The sequence below is a fragment of the Odocoileus virginianus genome, chromosome 20, assembly GCF_023699985.2.
Source record: "Odocoileus virginianus isolate 20LAN1187 ecotype Illinois chromosome 20, Ovbor_1.2, whole genome shotgun sequence".
NCBI classification, from domain to species: domain Eukaryota; kingdom Metazoa; phylum Chordata; class Mammalia; order Artiodactyla; family Cervidae; genus Odocoileus; species Odocoileus virginianus.
Window position 1 is genome coordinate 14,597,047 of NC_069693.1, and position 16,250 is coordinate 14,613,296.

The following is a 16,250-nucleotide window of genomic DNA, read 5'->3' on the forward strand; positions in this document are numbered from 1 at the left end:
CAGTTTCATCCATCTCATTAGAACTGATTCAAATGAATTCTTTTTAATGGCTGAGTAATATTCCATGGTGTATATGTACCACAGCTTCCTCATCCATTCGTCTGCTGATGGGCATCTGGGTTGCTTCCATGTCCTGGCTATTATAAACAGTGCTGCGATGAGCATTGGGGTGCATGTGTCTCCTTCAGATCTGGTTTCTTTGGTGTGTATGCCCAGAAGTGGGATTGCTGGGTCATATGGCAGTTCTATTTCCAGCTTTTTAAGAAATCTCCACACTGTTTTCCATAGTGGCTGTACTAATTTGCATTCCCACCAACAGTGTAAGAGGGTTCCCTTTTCTCCACACCCTCTCCAGCATTTATTGCTTGTAGACTTTTGGATAGCAGCCATCCTGACTGGCGTGTAATGGTACCTCATTGTGGTTTTGATTTGCATTTCTCTGATAATGAGTGATGTTGAGCATCTTTTCATGTGTTTGTTAGCCATCTGTATGTCTTCCTTGGAGAAATGTCTGTTGAGTTCTTTGGCCCATTTTTTGATTGGGTCATTTATTTTTCTGGAGTTGAGCTGGAGGAGTTGCTTGTATATTTTTGAGATTAATCCTTTGTCTGTTGAAACTGCAACATCTTAAGTGTATGAAATTAACAACAGATTAGACATGAGAGCAGAAAAAGTCTAGCATACACAGCAAAAGAAAGTATCCAAAACAAAGCTCAGAGAGGAAAAAGGAAACAAAATACAGTAACACAGCAGTAATGACCTGTGGGATAACACCAGGAGGTCCAACATACATATTTTTGTTGTTCAGTCGCTAAGTCATGTCCAACTCTTTGCAACCCCATGGACTCCAACATGGCAGGCCTCCCTGTCCCTCACTATCTCTTGGAATTTGGCCAACTCCATGTCCATAGAGTCGGTGATGCTATCTAAACATCCTGTCCCTTCATGGATCACTGCCTTGTTGTGGTGTAGGGGCTTGCGTAACTCAGTGGAGCTGTGAGCCATGCTGTGCAGAGCCACCTAAGACAGACAGGCCATAGTGAAGAGTTCTGAGAAAATGTGGTCCACTGGAGCAGGGAATGGCAAACCACTCCAGTATTCTTGCCACAAGAACCCCATGAACAGTATAAAAAGACAAAAAACACATACATTATTGGAGTTATAAACTACATGAAGCAAAATCAGACAAAAATAAAAAAGAAATCTCTAATTACAGCTGGAAGTTTCAACACTCCTCTTTCATTTATAGGACAAGTAGACACAAAAATAAAGATTTGACCTGCTGTTTATATCAACTTTACATTTATAGAACACTTCATTCAACCACAGCAGGATACATTTTCTTTTCAACTGTATATAAGATATTCATCACAATAGACCATAAAATAAGTCCCTGTAAATTTAAAGGGCTTAAAATATATTATCTGACCACAATAGAATTCAGCTGGAAATCAAAAATAAAAGTACTTGGAAAAATTTGCAAAATAATATTTAAACACCATATGTCTAAAGGATCCATAAGTCAAGAAGAAATCATGAAGAAAATGTAAAACTTTTAACATGATAAAGAAAATACAGCATACTGAAATTTGTGAGTGACAGCTAAATAGAACTACAGAGAAGGGAGGGAAATTCTACCTTCCAAATCAAGGCTCTAAGTATTAAAAAGTATCAGTTAAACCCAAAGCAAACAAAATTAAGTAGAGTGAAAATCAAGCAAAGAGAAAAACAGAGATATAGAGAAAATCAATCAAAGTTTAATTAGTTCTATGAAAAAAATCAATAAAATTGACAAACCTCTATCAGAGGCAATCAACAGAAAAGAGAGAACACACAAGTTCGCAATATCAGAAATTAAAATGTGGACATCAAAATTTCGAATAAACAACCTAACTTTACACCTAAATGAACAAGAAAAAGAACAAACAAAATGAAAATGTAGGTGAAGGAAAATTATCACAAAGATCAGCTCAGAAATAAAATACACACAAAACAATACAAAAGATGAATGAAACTAAGAGCTGATTCTTTGAAAAGATAAACAAAATTAATAAACCTTTAGCCAGACTTGTCAAGGGAAAAAGAGAGCCCAAATCAATAAAATCAGAAATAAAAAGTTACCACTGACACCACAAAAATATAAGGGGTCTTAAGAGATTACAAATAAATACAAATACAAACAAATATGCCAATAAAATGGACAACTTAGAAGAAATGGACAAATTCCTAGAAATGAATACTATCCCAAGACTGTACCGGGAAGAAATAAGAAATATGAACAGGTCAATTACCAGTATTGAAGTTGAAAAAGTTATTTAAAAAGCAAAAATCTCCCAACAAACAAAGGTCCAGAACCAGATGGCTTCACAGGTATATTCTAACAAACATTTAGAGGGCAGTTAACACCTATCCTTCACAAGCTATTCCCCCAAAATTTGCAGAGTCAGAAATGCCCCAGACTCCAGGGCGGTTCAGCCTGCAGAAGTGCGCATGCACAGCCAGGTGTAGCCTGTTGAGCGATGATGCCATAGCCAGAGACAGGCCTGCAAAAGCCAAGGAGGAAACTAGGAATGTCAAGCCTGTGTGCGCTGAGTACCCGACTTTCATTCCAGGTAGGAATGCTGATGTCAACCCTGGATGTGACCTGGATGAGGTCTCTGGTCCAGGGTTGGGGGTAGGAGGGGTTTTTATCCCTGGGGAAACCCTAGGGCCTGAAACTGGACCTAGCACACAGCTGGTAGTGTAGTGTGTTTGTGTTTAGGTGTGTAGGGGCGGCTCTCCGTGCCTGACCTGATGTGTCTGACCTCCAGCTACTTCTGTGCAACGATTGTGGCAGTGGATGGAGTCATGTTGCCCTGTAGTGTTTACTCTGGTGTGTCTGTTTTTTTGGATTAGGTGTGAGTTGTATATGCACTTGTATGTGACTGGAGGAGAAGTAACAGGAAGTGGTTTGTGGGTATTTTCTGACTGTGGAATTACTTATATGAGGTAGAGAATGATGTGGTGCCTTAGGCTTGTGGTTTTGTTGGCTGAATGAGCTAGTAGGTAACTGTGAATATGTCTGTTATTATAGATGTGTTGGTATTTATATGATAGTTATGGAAAGCTTGTGGTTCTCCTGTGTATCTGTTGCATGGTAGCAGACTATTGAGCAACTCATAAACTGTACCTGGCTGTGACTAACTGGGTATCTGATTTGTTGCTAAGTCATGTCTGACCAGGGTTTGAACCCACGTCTCCTGCTTGGAAGGCAGATTCTTTACCACTGAGCCACCTGGGAAGCCCAGGAATCTGATATTGGCTTTTATTTGAGCCTATAAAATTGTGATTGGCAATTAGGTAAGTAAAATCATTACAGATGTAAGAATTGAAAAGGAGGTGGTAAGACTATTGTAATTTCCAAATGATAGCATTGTATACCCAGAAACTCCATATCAACTGATAACAAATACAGTAAATTGAATAAGATGCCACACGTTGCTTGCAAACAAAAGATTTTATTAACTACCACTGTGAATACGTCTGTGTGTTCTCTTTCTGCCCCTGGATGAAATCTTGAGGGTTCCTAGGTTACACTAGTGGTAAAGAATATGCCTGCCAATGCAGGAGACTCAGGAGACACCTGTTCAATCCCTGGGTCAGGGAAGATCCCCTAGAGTAGGAAATGGCAACCCACTCCACTATTCTTGCCTGGAAAATTCCATGGACAGACGAGCCTGGAGGGCTACAGTCCATGGGGTCACAAAGAGTCAGACACAAATGAGTACAGATGAAATCTTGGCAGGTTGAATAACTTCTTCAGTCACTGTAAGATAATAAATCTGAGATCACTCTCAGTATTATAATCATTTTTGCGAATTAAAATATTCCCTGGAAGAAGTCACTACTTCATACTTCTTCTAAATCAAAAACTTTCCACCTTCTGCAACTTGGAAAGAATAAAAAATTAGTTTCTTCTCTGATATACCAGTCTGTTATTTGACTCCTTTACTTTATCCCTCTCTGTAGGTGGTCTCTGGCTCATCTGGAATTGAACCAGGGGAAGAGAAAAATAAGGAGCAAGAAAAATCTCACTTGATTGGTATTGCAGTAATCTAACTAAAGTTATACCTTGCCTGGTGGCATTCAAAGATAACTTTTAAAAATCTCTTTGTTTTTCAATAGTTTAATGAGAAATTTCAAACATATAGCCAACTTGAGGGAGTTTTACACTGAACATATGCTCACCACCTATATCCTATCCTTCATGTTTTATTACACTAGCTATGTCATATATCTGGGCATTTCTCTATGCACCCATTAATCCATCTAATTATTATATGCACTTCACAGTGAACTGTGACATCAGTACAGTATCTCCTAAATACTTTAGCAAGCATATTAATGAGTTCAATCTTTGTTTGCCTGTTTCGATGTACATATAGGAAAAATGCAGAAATTTTTGAGTGTACTTTCTTGGTTTTGACCAATGTGTATATATAATCCAAACCCTTGTCAAGATGTAGAAGTTTACTATCTCGTGAAGAATTGCCTTCATGTCTCAGATGTCATCAAAACTCACACCCAGCCATCCAGAGGCAAATATCATTCTTTTTTGGAGGGGGATGGCTGGTTAATTTTGTCTCTTTAGAGTTTCATATAAATGAAATCACACAAAATATACAGGTTTGTGTAAGTGTTCTTTTGAAGAGCATGTTTTTTAGATTTTATATATATATATAATATTGTTGGATATATCAGAAATTCATTCCTTTTTATCACTGGGTAGTGTTTTATTGTATGACTAACCTATGGGCTTCCCTGGTGGCTCAGGATCCACCTGCAATGCAGGAGCCTTGGATTTGACCCCTGGGCTGGGAAGATCTCCCAGAGGAGGGCATGGCAACTGACTCCAGTATTCTTGCCTGGAGAATTCCATGGTCAGAAGAGCCTGGCGAGCTATAGTCCATGGGGTCACAAAGAGTCGGACTGACTGAGCAACTAAGCATAGCACACCACCTATCAGTTCTCCTAAGGATGTATACTTGGGTTGTTTTGGCTAAAAACTTCAGTAGCATTCTTGTACAAATCTTTCTGTGATTATGGTTTTCATGCATGTGTGCTAAGTCGCTCCAGTCATGTCCCAACTCTTTTGCGACCCCATGGACCCCTGGCTACAGGCCACCAGGCTTCTCTGTCCATGAGATTCTCCAGGCAAGAATACTGGAGTGAGTTGCCATGCTCTCCTCTGGGGGATCTTCCAAACCCAGGGATAGAACCCACATCTCTTACATCTTCTGCATTGGCAGGCAGATTCTTTACCACTTAGAGACACCTGGGAAGCCCCTGGTTTTCAACCTCTTTGGTAAAGAGCCAGGAGTGGCATTGTTGAATCATAAAATGATGTATATTTAGTTTTATAAGAAACTTTCCAGATCTTTCTCCATTTTACAGCCCCACCAAAAATATCTGAGAGTGCCAGTTCTACAAAAATCCAACTTGGTGAGTGTGCAGTGGTATTTTAGTGGTTTTAATTTGCATCTCCCTGCTAATTAATGATGTTGCATTCTCTTTCATAAGATTTTTGGCTGTTTGCAATTTTTATAAAATATACTAATCTTTTGGCCGTTTTTAATTGGATTTTTAAAAATTATTGAGTTGTGAAGTTCTTTATGTATCCTTTTTACCAGTCCTTTGTCATGTATCAGTATATGTTTTGTGAATATTTTCTCCTAGTCTGTTCCTTGCCTGTTTTCCTAAAGATGTCTTTTGGTGACAAGTTTTTAATTTTGATGAACTTTTTATCAGTTTTAACCTTTAATGTTTTTTGTCTTCTGTGATCTAAGAAACATTTACCTATCCCTAAATCACAAAACTCTTTATCTTTTTCAATAATCACTCTTTGGTTTTGGCATTTATATTTAAATGTATGACCAAACTTGGTTTTTTTTGGTTTGACAGATAAGGTAAATACTCAAATATCTCTGCAAAAAAATGGTTTTCCTTCTTTATAATCTATGCCTTTTATTTCTGTTTTTATTACATTGGCAAAGACTTCTAATATAGCTGCTGAAATGTAAGTGATGACAATGGGCATTGTTGCCTTACTCCCAATCTTAAGAGGAAATTATTCAATATTTTACCGTTAAGCATGATGTCAACAGTGTATTTGTTTTGGTGGGGGTGGTCTGATGAAACAGTTTGAAGAAACTGTCTTCTATTCTTAGATTCCTAGTTTTGTGGGGGAAAAAGGTATTAATACAAGTGGATATTAAACCTTGTTGGATGCTTTTTTAAAAATATATTTATTAGGCTGCTCTAGGTGTTTAGTTGGTGTACTCGAGATCTTTGATCTTCATTGCACCATGTGAGATCTTTAGCTTCAGCATGTGAACTCTTAGTTGTAGCATGTGGGATCTAGTTCCCTGACCACAGATTGAACCCAGGCCCCCTGCATTGGGGGTGTGGAATCTTAGCCACTGGACCACCAGGGAAGTCCCTCTTTCATAATTTCAATGTCATTTTTTTGCAAACCTTATCAAGCTGTTAAGATTAACTGATTTGGTACTCTGCCAGATCCATCCTGCTAATTATAGTTTATGAGTCCAATTGCTTCATTTTATTGGCCTCTGTTCACTTTAGAAAGGGGTTGGAATAAATAGCCTTTAGCTTCCCAATTGATCTCTGAAGATGCACTATTAAAATAATGTTTTGAAAACAGTTAATTCATAACTATGTAAATTTCTATTTTTCATCTGTAAAAAAATTAATAAAAATGATTAACTACTAGCTATGTAAATTCTGTTTCCTCAACTATAAAATGGAAATAAGTGACTACACTTAATAAACTTGATGTGAATTTTGACATATTATAGAAGACTCAATTACTGGTAACCTATGATTTCTGAGAGGAAAAAGGCAGAGAGGACTAGGAAAGGCTCAATGGAAGAGTGATAGCTGATCTCAGCCTTTGATGAATACATTTTGATAGCTGGTAACTGAGAATTATAATGGGTGGACATTCCAAGCACATGAAAGGGCATGAGAAACATTGCTAATGTGGAAAACAGCAAAGCAAGTCCTGGAAATATTAAACAATCTATGTTCAGTTGACATATAAAGTATATGCTCTAAGTTAGTGGTAGATTAAACTTGAAAAGTAGAAAGTGAACAAAATATGAAAGACCTTGAATAATACAGTAAGAAGTTCAGACTGTTCAAGAACTAAAGAATGTTAGTGCAGCAATGAGATAACCAAAATTGTCATTCAGATTTGTCTGGGAGATATAAATAGGGATTGCATCTTTATACAATGCACATTCTGCATCGCTCCATGATCTCAAAAAATTTGCTGTCAGTCTCCTTACTGGATTAATTCACTCAGCAACCCAAGTAACCATTTAGCTGTTTCCACTAAATGGAGTTAGGGAGAATAAAAACTGGTTCTTCCCTGGTGGTCCAGAGGTGAAGAATCTGTCTCACAATGCAGGGGACGTAGGTTTGATCCCTAGTCAGTGAACTAAGATCCAACTGCATGACATGGAGCAACCAAGGCCGTGTGCTACACAGTCTCTGTGCATGATGCAATAAAGATCCAATGTGCTGCAACTAAGACCTGATACAGCCAGATACATTGCTTTTTAGTGATTCTGGTTATATGTGAAATGGATGTCTGCAAAGGGTAGATGACAGCCCTACTTTTCGACTGTCAGTACAACTGAAGTAAAAAATCCTAACCTGCTCTCTGCTCTACTTCTGTCTGTGCTTACATTTCATTTTGCCCTTGGAAATGCCAGTTGTGTCATGAACACTGCAAATGTGTTAAACCTCAACTTGAAAGGTTCTGCCTCCATTTTTCGCCTTAATTTAACCATGCTTTTTCTAAGAATTTCTCTTCCTCTCTAGGCCTTTAGAGTTGATGTTGCTTATTTCACATGCTTCACATCCATGGAGCCCAGAGAAAGGGTGGGTGCTATTTTTTATTACCAACCTACACATTTCTATCCATTTTTAAAAAATTTATTTAATTGTAGGCTAATTACAATATTGTAGTGGTTTTTGCCATACATTGACATGAATGGGTGTACATGTGTTCCCCATCCTGAACCCCCCTCCCACCGCCCTCCCCATCCCGTCCCTCTGACTCATCCCAGTGCACCAGCCCTGAGCACCGTCTGATGCATCGAACCTGGACTGGTGGTCTGTTTCACATATGATAATATGCATGTTTTAATACTATTCTCTCTGATCATCCCACCCTCGCCTTCTCCCACAGAGTCCAACAGACTGTTCTATACATCTGTCTCTTTTGCTGTCTCGCATATAGGGTTATCATTACCATCTTTCTAAATTCCACATATATGCATTAGTTTATTGTATTGGTGTTTTTCTTTCTGACTTACTTCACTCTGTATAATAGGCTCCAGTTTCATCCACCTCATTAGAACTGATTCAAATGTATTCTTAATGGCTGAGTAATTTTCATATATTAATAAGTCTTTCAGTGTGAGAGCTATGTCATATGCTTATATCCCTTCCTGTACTTCAAGCTACTGTAACCTGTTGAAAACTCATTCTGGAATATAGTTTTGAGAAAATCTTATGGATCTAAGTTTTTTTTAAAAAAAAAAAAGAAATTTGCATTTCAGCTAGACTTGCTCTCACTCATGCTGGTAGTTGTAACGACATATGTATCTAAGCCCATTTTCACAGAAACTACTGTTTCAACCAGGTTTACTGATTTCCAGGTTGTGGGTTACAGTCAGTTCAGTTCAGTTGCTCAGTCGTGTCCTACACTTTGAATTGCAGCACTCCAGGCCTCCCTGTCCATTACCAACTCCCGGAGTTTACTCAAACTCATGTCCATCGAGTCAGTGATGCCATCCAGCTATCTCATCCTCTGTCGTCCCCTTCTCCTCCTGCCCCCAACCCCTCCCAGCATCAGGGTCTTTTCCAATGAGTCAACTCTTCCCATGTAGTGGCCAAAGTACTGGAGTTTCAGCTTCAGCATCAGTCCTTCCAATGAATACCCAGGACTGATCTCCTTTATGATGGACTGGTTGGATCTCCTTGCAGTCCAAGGGACTCTCAAGAGTCTTCTTCAACACCACAGTTCAAAAGCATCAATTTTTCGGTGCTCAGCTTTCTTCACAGTCCAATTCTCACATCCATACATGACCACTGGAAAAACCATAGCCTTGACTAGACGGACCTTTGTTGGCAAAGTAATGTCTCTGCTTTTAAATATGCTATCTAGGTTGGTCATAACTTTCCTTCCACATGCCTCCCCAAAAGATATGTTTTTTTTTAATAAAAAAATATTTATTTTTGGCTGCACTGGGTCATTGATGCACACAGGCTTTTCTCTAGTTGCAGCAAGCAGGGGCTACTCTAATGTTGTGGCGCGTGGGGCTTGTTTTGTTGAGGAGCACAGGCTCAGTAGTTGTGGCACATGGGCTTAGCTGCCCTGCAGCATGTGGGATCTTCCTGGGCCAGAGAACGAACCTGTGTCCTCTGTGTTGGCAGATAGATTCCCAATGACTGGACCACCAGGGAAGCCCCACAAAAGATATGTTTAAGTCCTAACCCCAGCAGTTATGAATGAGACTTTATTTGGAAACAGGAACAGGGTTTTTGCAGATATCATTAAGTTAAGCTGATGTCACACTGGATGAGGGTGGGCTCTACATCTAGTAACTCCTGTCATAAAGAGAAATTTTGGAGACATCAGAGAGGAGACAAAGGGAATAGGATCATGTGAAGAGACTGGAGTGATCCAACTACAAGCCAAGGATTGCCTGGGGCTACAGAAGTTGTATGAGGCAGGGAAGGATTCTTCCCTAGAACCTTCAGAGGGAGCAGGGTGCTGATCACACCTGTGGGTTTTGGACTGTCTAGCCTCCATAACTGTGAGAGAAGAGCAAAATACCAGACTTGGTGGCTTATCAAAATACTTGGTGGCCTAAGTTTTGTGGTGTTTTGCTATGGTAGATCTAGGAAATAAACACACTCCTTAGTCACTGAAAACTTCAACAGCAGTTTTTGAATTCTCTCTCTAGTTCCATTATGGTTACCTACATGGAAAACTTACCCAGTTGGCTGGTCCGCCTCTTCTGTCATGTACTTTTGCAATGGTAGAGAACAGTAATGAAAGACAAGTAAAAGTATATGTCTCTTTCATTTACGCAGTCAGATTTGAAAGCTTAAATTCTACCAAACTTACTATAGTAGGACTCCAACTAGGCCAAGCAGAAATTCTACGAGGAGTGCAGTGTGTGGACTTCTGTTGTTCACTTTTATTACACAATACATCTACACTTCTTGAAAGACAGAAAAAATGAAGGAAAAAAACCCCAAACCATCCATAATCCCAGCTCTTCAGGATTATCACTCTGACATCTGCTAACCATTCTCCTTCATGTTGTATTCTGAACTTGTACAAAAGTGTATTTGGATAGAAATGGTTATTTATTTTACACCTTGTTTTGTTAGCTTCCCTATCACACTGTAGAAAATGATATATTTTTATTGTACTGTAAAAACACGGAAAGGCAGTGGAGAAAGAGACCTGAGGGTAATGAAATGTGCCATGTGCTTTCCCATCCCACTCTATTCATGCTTTTGGCACTCTCCAGTTAGAGGACACAGTCCTACTTGAAAGTACTTCAGGTAAAAGGGTTCTCAAAAGCCTTCCAACTTACACTTAACCCTATGAGGCCAGGCCTCCTGAATGGTTATCCATAATCGATGGGTGAGGAAATAATCCCTTGAGTAGAAAGAGCCAGATCTAGGCCATGACAGTTTGGGTCATTCTCCCATCCCTTTAGGCATTCGATCATAAGGGATTTAAAAAACGATAGAAATGATTTTCTCTCAAATTGACTTTGCTCCTAATAGTTTTAAAATACCTGGTGAATGTGTCAGTTTCTCTCTGTAGTTCTTTATTAATATTCTCAGGCTATATTATTCAGCAAAATACAAAACTAGAATTTTATCTTCTTAGTGAACTGAAATGTTTATCCTTCTCTGGTGACTTTATCTCTAGTAATGTTTGCCTTAAAGACGATTTTGTCTGGAATTTAAATACAACAGCTTTCTTTTGGATGATGGTTTGGTAGTTTAGTCACTAAGTCGTGTCCGACTCTTGCGAGCCCATCGACTATAGTGTGAAGGCTTCTCTGTCCATGGGATTCTCCAGGCAAGAATACTGGGGTGGTTGCCATTTCCCATGTGCCTAATATATCTTTTTCTGTATTTTTTACTTTTCTGTCCCTGTCTTTTTAGAGATTTCCCTTGCAAATAGCCTATAGCTGCTTTTAAAAAAGAATCCTATTTCATGATCCTTAATTTTAACTGAAAAGTTGAGCCTTTTACATTTACTGGATTAATGATATTTCTTAGATTTATTTCCACTATTCATTATGTGGTTTCTACTTACCTTCCATTTCGGTTTTGTTATTTCCTCCTCACATTCCTGCCTTTCTTTGGGTTTTTTTTTTTTTTTTTTCCTTACTCCATTATCTTTCTCTAATTTTCCCTCTCCCCCTGCCACCCTGCTTCCCTTTCTTAGTGGCTACCCTGCTTGTTTTCAGCATGTACACTTAAACATCAGTACATTTAGCATCTTCCTTAAATATAAGGATCTGACAGTGCTTTAACCCAATAACTCAATCACAAAAGTTTGTCTCTCAAAATCTGAGTTCTTTTAACTCCACAAAGTAGACATATCATGGTTTTATAGTCACTATTCCTTAATAAAAACATTTATATTAAACATTCTTTTATGTAAATGTTTAACCTTTGGTGTATTTCAATTTGGTCTCCAGTGTTTTCTCCTATTTTACACATTTCCTAAAAGATTCCTGATGCAGCATTGCTAGGAACTCCCTGGCTGCCTATCCTAATTAATTAACTCTACCCAGCTAAAGCCCTGGAGTTCACTCCTCCAAACCATCTGCACATAATCTCATTTTATATAACTTTTATAGGCCTTCCCTGGTGGCTCAGATGGTAAATAATCTGCCTGCAATGCAGGACACCCGGGTTTGATCAGGAAGATCCCCTGGAGAAGGTAACAGTAACTCACTCCAATTCTTGCCTGAATTCCATGGACAGAGGACCTTGGTGGGTTACAGTCCATAAGGTCACAAAGAACTGGACATGACTGAGCGATTAGCACTTTCTTACAGAACTTTCATTCAGTAATACACATTCAAAATTCCCTTTCATGTGGCAGGATATCTGAATAAATGTCTCTCAAGCCTGATATTATTCTAAGGGTAGAAAAATAATCATTAGAGAAAAGCCATCCCCAGGGCATGCAGTGGAAATTGGACACATCTCAGAATGTCTAAACTAAGGGGTGACTGTTGAGGGAAAAGCAATTTTTACTGAAATATCCCAGAGCATTGAGATATAGTTTATTGGGGACCTATGAGCATGCTTCAGTTATTATGACAGACCTCCTTGATCTCAAATCTTGCACATTCCTTCCTCTTTCATTCTAACCAGTTTCATCTGATACTCCACTGAGAAAATACAGTTAACCAAATAGGAACTCCTTTTATTCTCCCCACCACCAAATTCTCAGATCTGTTTGCTGTGACACCTGTATTCTCCTCCCTCCTGTTCAGAGAAAGTACCACTTACTGAGTCATCTGTGCAACAACTCCTCTTCTCCCATCTTCTCAAATACTTCTGTCCCAAAGTTACCTTCCAGTTTACAAATATACTGTACCCAGCTTTAATAACAAACCAAAACCAAAGAATTAAACTCCCTTTACCTCACATTTGCCTCACACTAACTAACCTGTAGGTTTCCAGTGAAACATTTAAAGGGTCTACATGTGCTGCCTCTCTTCCTATCTTTACCTTCACCCTTTAACTCTAGGAATGACAAACATCTGTCAAGCACTTATGTGCTGAGTACTTAAAAATGTGAATTATTACTTACAACTTTATGAGATGATATACAGATAAGGCAGCTGAGGTACAAATGTTACAAGACTTGCAGAGAGCCTCAAAAATAGTGGCAGTAACAGTTTTCAAACCTGGTAACAGAGCCAAGTTCTTATCAGTCTACCTTATGCTAAACCAATCTGGTTTATGACCCCTCACAATCCACTAAAAAGGCTTTTGAACAGGTTTACAGTGGCCTGTATACTGCCAAATTTAAAGGACACTGGCTCATTTAATTTGTGGTAAAATCAACAAATGATCATTTCTATCTACTTGGCTTCTAAGACATCACTCTAGATAGGATTGCAGTACCTCATTAGCAAAGGAATCAGCTGATTTTCTTTTCTGTGTGACTTAGGAGAGTACCAAGGCTCAAATCTAGCTTTCTTGCTTCCTCTAAATACATATACTTTACCTCAAGGATTTTGTCCTATCGCCTGTCATTAATACTGTTTTAAGGCTTCTGGTGCAAATCTTAAAAAAGAATTGCTCTGATTCCCACTTATTGTCAAACAAGCTTTACAGATCTGATATACCTCAAATTCTTGATTCTGTTCCCTCTTAAACTGCTTCTCCATGGCCCCTAACATCTTCATCAGCTAGCCTTACACATTAAAAGTTGGCATAGTACTTGATGTCTTCCTGTTATCATGCATCTTGTTAAGTCTTGTCAACTCACTTCCAAATAAAAACCAGAACTATCAATTTCCACCCATCTCGAATGTTAACATCTTAAACTTTTATCACCTTGCTTTAGTGATTACTCAAGCCTCTAAAATGACCACTCTGCCTCTCTACTCTTGCTCCCATTTCAACCCACTCTTAACAAAGCATCAAATGGTCTTACCAAAATATCAATCACACTGCCATACTTAAGTCTTCTTTGGCAGATTCTCATGGCACTTAAGAACGAATCAAGTCTTTGACACAATGGCCTATGACTCTCACATCATATGCTCCATACCTGTATCTTCAACCACATCCTACACCACCTCCCCCCAATCCCACACAGCACACACAAAAGCACTAGTAAGACCTTAAAAGGACAGCAGTATGTTGTTTTGCTATTCATTATATATCTAATGACCAGTGTGTAAGAGGTAGTAAGCAAATATTTGCCAAAGTCTGCAAAAGCCATCTCTCCCATCTATTACACTGAAATAATTACAAGCAGCCATAAAATAGACATAACACACCAAGTTTGTCACTTGCCTCTCGTTTTTTCTAGATATAAAATGAAGAAATCATATGCATACTGTCTACCACCCAGTGGAGCTGCTCTGAAGATAAAATAGTTTAGGCTGTAAGTTCTCATAGTGTGGTCTGTGGCACAGCAGCCACAGCACTACCTGGGAACTGGTTGGAAATACAAATTCTAAGCCCCCATCAACCCAGATTTCCTGAATCAGGAACTCTGGAATGGGACCCAGCAATAAGCCCTCTAAGAGATTCTAGTGTACACTGAAGTTTAAAATTTTACATGAAAACACCATAAAAAAATAGAGCTAAGTAAATGCTAGGTTATGTTATTACTGCCTTGTATGACAAAATCATGTTTGCTGTTCACCAGTGGTACACAGTAAAATTACAAAGTGGAATTTTTCATAAAATAGCTTGTATTGGCCCAGTATTTTAAAACAGAACACCTTAAACGTGAAGTACATATGCAGTATCTAAGCAAGGAAAGCAGAGATAATATCACTTAAACAGATATAACTAAGGAATACCTGGAACAGTAGATAAAAGGTTATAACTGAAAATTAGGATACTTTAGATATTTTGTTGGGTTTTGAGAAGAATGTTTTATGATGTCTCACATGGTTTAGGTATAAGGGAACTATTAATATGTATGTGGGCAAAGTGGGATTAACCATAATTTATCTTATACATCTTGAATAACAATGATTCTGGTTCCCAATAAACTACTTTATTAGGATGGAGTAAGATAAGATGTTCAGGTCATCTACCTCCTGACATGTTAAATAAAATGACAGTTGTGATTTTCAGATTCGACTTCCCTCTTTGGGTCAACACTGCCAAGCTGGGTGGGAGTGGGGGATATCCTAAGCCATAGTCAACAGATACATTAATGAATTCTCTTAGTTTTGTCTTAATGTTTCAGGCTTTATTTACTGACTCCAAAGCTGCAAAAACAGAGCAGAGTTGAGACCTAAATGAAGCATGAGAGATTAAGAAAATGCCTTATGACTAAAATCTTTATGGGAAATGTTCCTACTGTGATTTATAAGTGGAGACTTTTTTTTTTGGCTGCACCCAATCCCCAACCAGGGATTGAACCCACACCCTTGACAGTGCCAAGTGCAGAGTCCTAGTCCAGTGATTAGGACTGGACCACTGGTCCAATCACTGGACCACTAGTGAATCCCCGGGAGGCAGTTTTTAAATGGTGTACAAACAACTGGTTTAATTCCTTTGTAAATTTAGTACATAACAACACAGTAACATTGTGGGTTTTTCTTTTTGGCCATGCAGCATGCAGGATCTTAGTTCCCCTGACCAGGGATTGAATCCCACACCAGGGATAGAACCTGTGCCCCCTGCATTGGGAGCATGGAGTATTCCCTGCACTGCAAGGGAAATCCTTAAGAGCTTTTTAAAAAGCAGTTTTAAGTCAACCTCAAATGCTATATTGCTGATGTTCACCATTCAAGAAAATCTAAAAACATTATTTATATCAAGTTACACTGTGATGAGGGAATAAAAAGTACCTTCAGGAAGGATTGGTTTGCACAATAGAATCCTGCCTAGAGTGTGAACCACTTTTTCCATACACATCCCATCCTCTCCACCTTTGTAAAAGAAAGCAGTAACTCAATGGGGAGAATCCCTTCACAATGTCTACCAAATCATCGTGTTGTATGCTTCAAATATCTTACAGTTTTGTCAGTTATACCTCAGAAGAGCTGGAGAAAACAACAACAACAAAAAAAGCTGGAAAAAAACAAAAAAAGGTGTGTTTGTTAAAGTAGGGGAAGAATGAAATAATCCGCAGATTAAGACTGAGATCCAAGTGTTGACTTTTAACTCAAATTGTGGATGTTCTGGGATGCTGAGTGGTTTTCTCTTTTTAAAAATCAAATAATCAAAAACTCTCCTGTTAACGCATATGCTGTTCCCACAGAAATGTACAAGACAGTAAAATGGTCATTCCAAAGCCAGTTTATCTGAAAAAGACAAATTATATGATGTCTATGTTTATCTTTATTTAACTAAATGTTCTTAAAACTTCCTAAGCTCGAATGATATGTCACAAAATAGTGTCAGAAACATGAAGATATAAATAAATTAAAACA

The 16,250-nt window shown here is 38.5% G+C and overlaps 1 protein-coding gene across 1 annotated transcript in view; it reads left to right on the forward strand.

Annotated features, from left to right (window-relative positions):
- The window catches only part of ZNF567 (zinc finger protein 567), a 40,557-nt gene extending 34,757 nt beyond the window's left edge, over positions 1-5,800 (forward strand). The window contains exon 7 of the mRNA XM_070451765.1: positions 4,009-5,800. Within this exon, the coding sequence (XP_070307866.1) occupies positions 4,009-4,098 (90 nt within the window). The 3' untranslated portion in view covers positions 4,099-5,800. The remainder of the gene's footprint in view (positions 1-4,008) is intronic.
- The last annotated feature ends 10,450 nt before the right edge of the window (positions 5,801-16,250 follow it).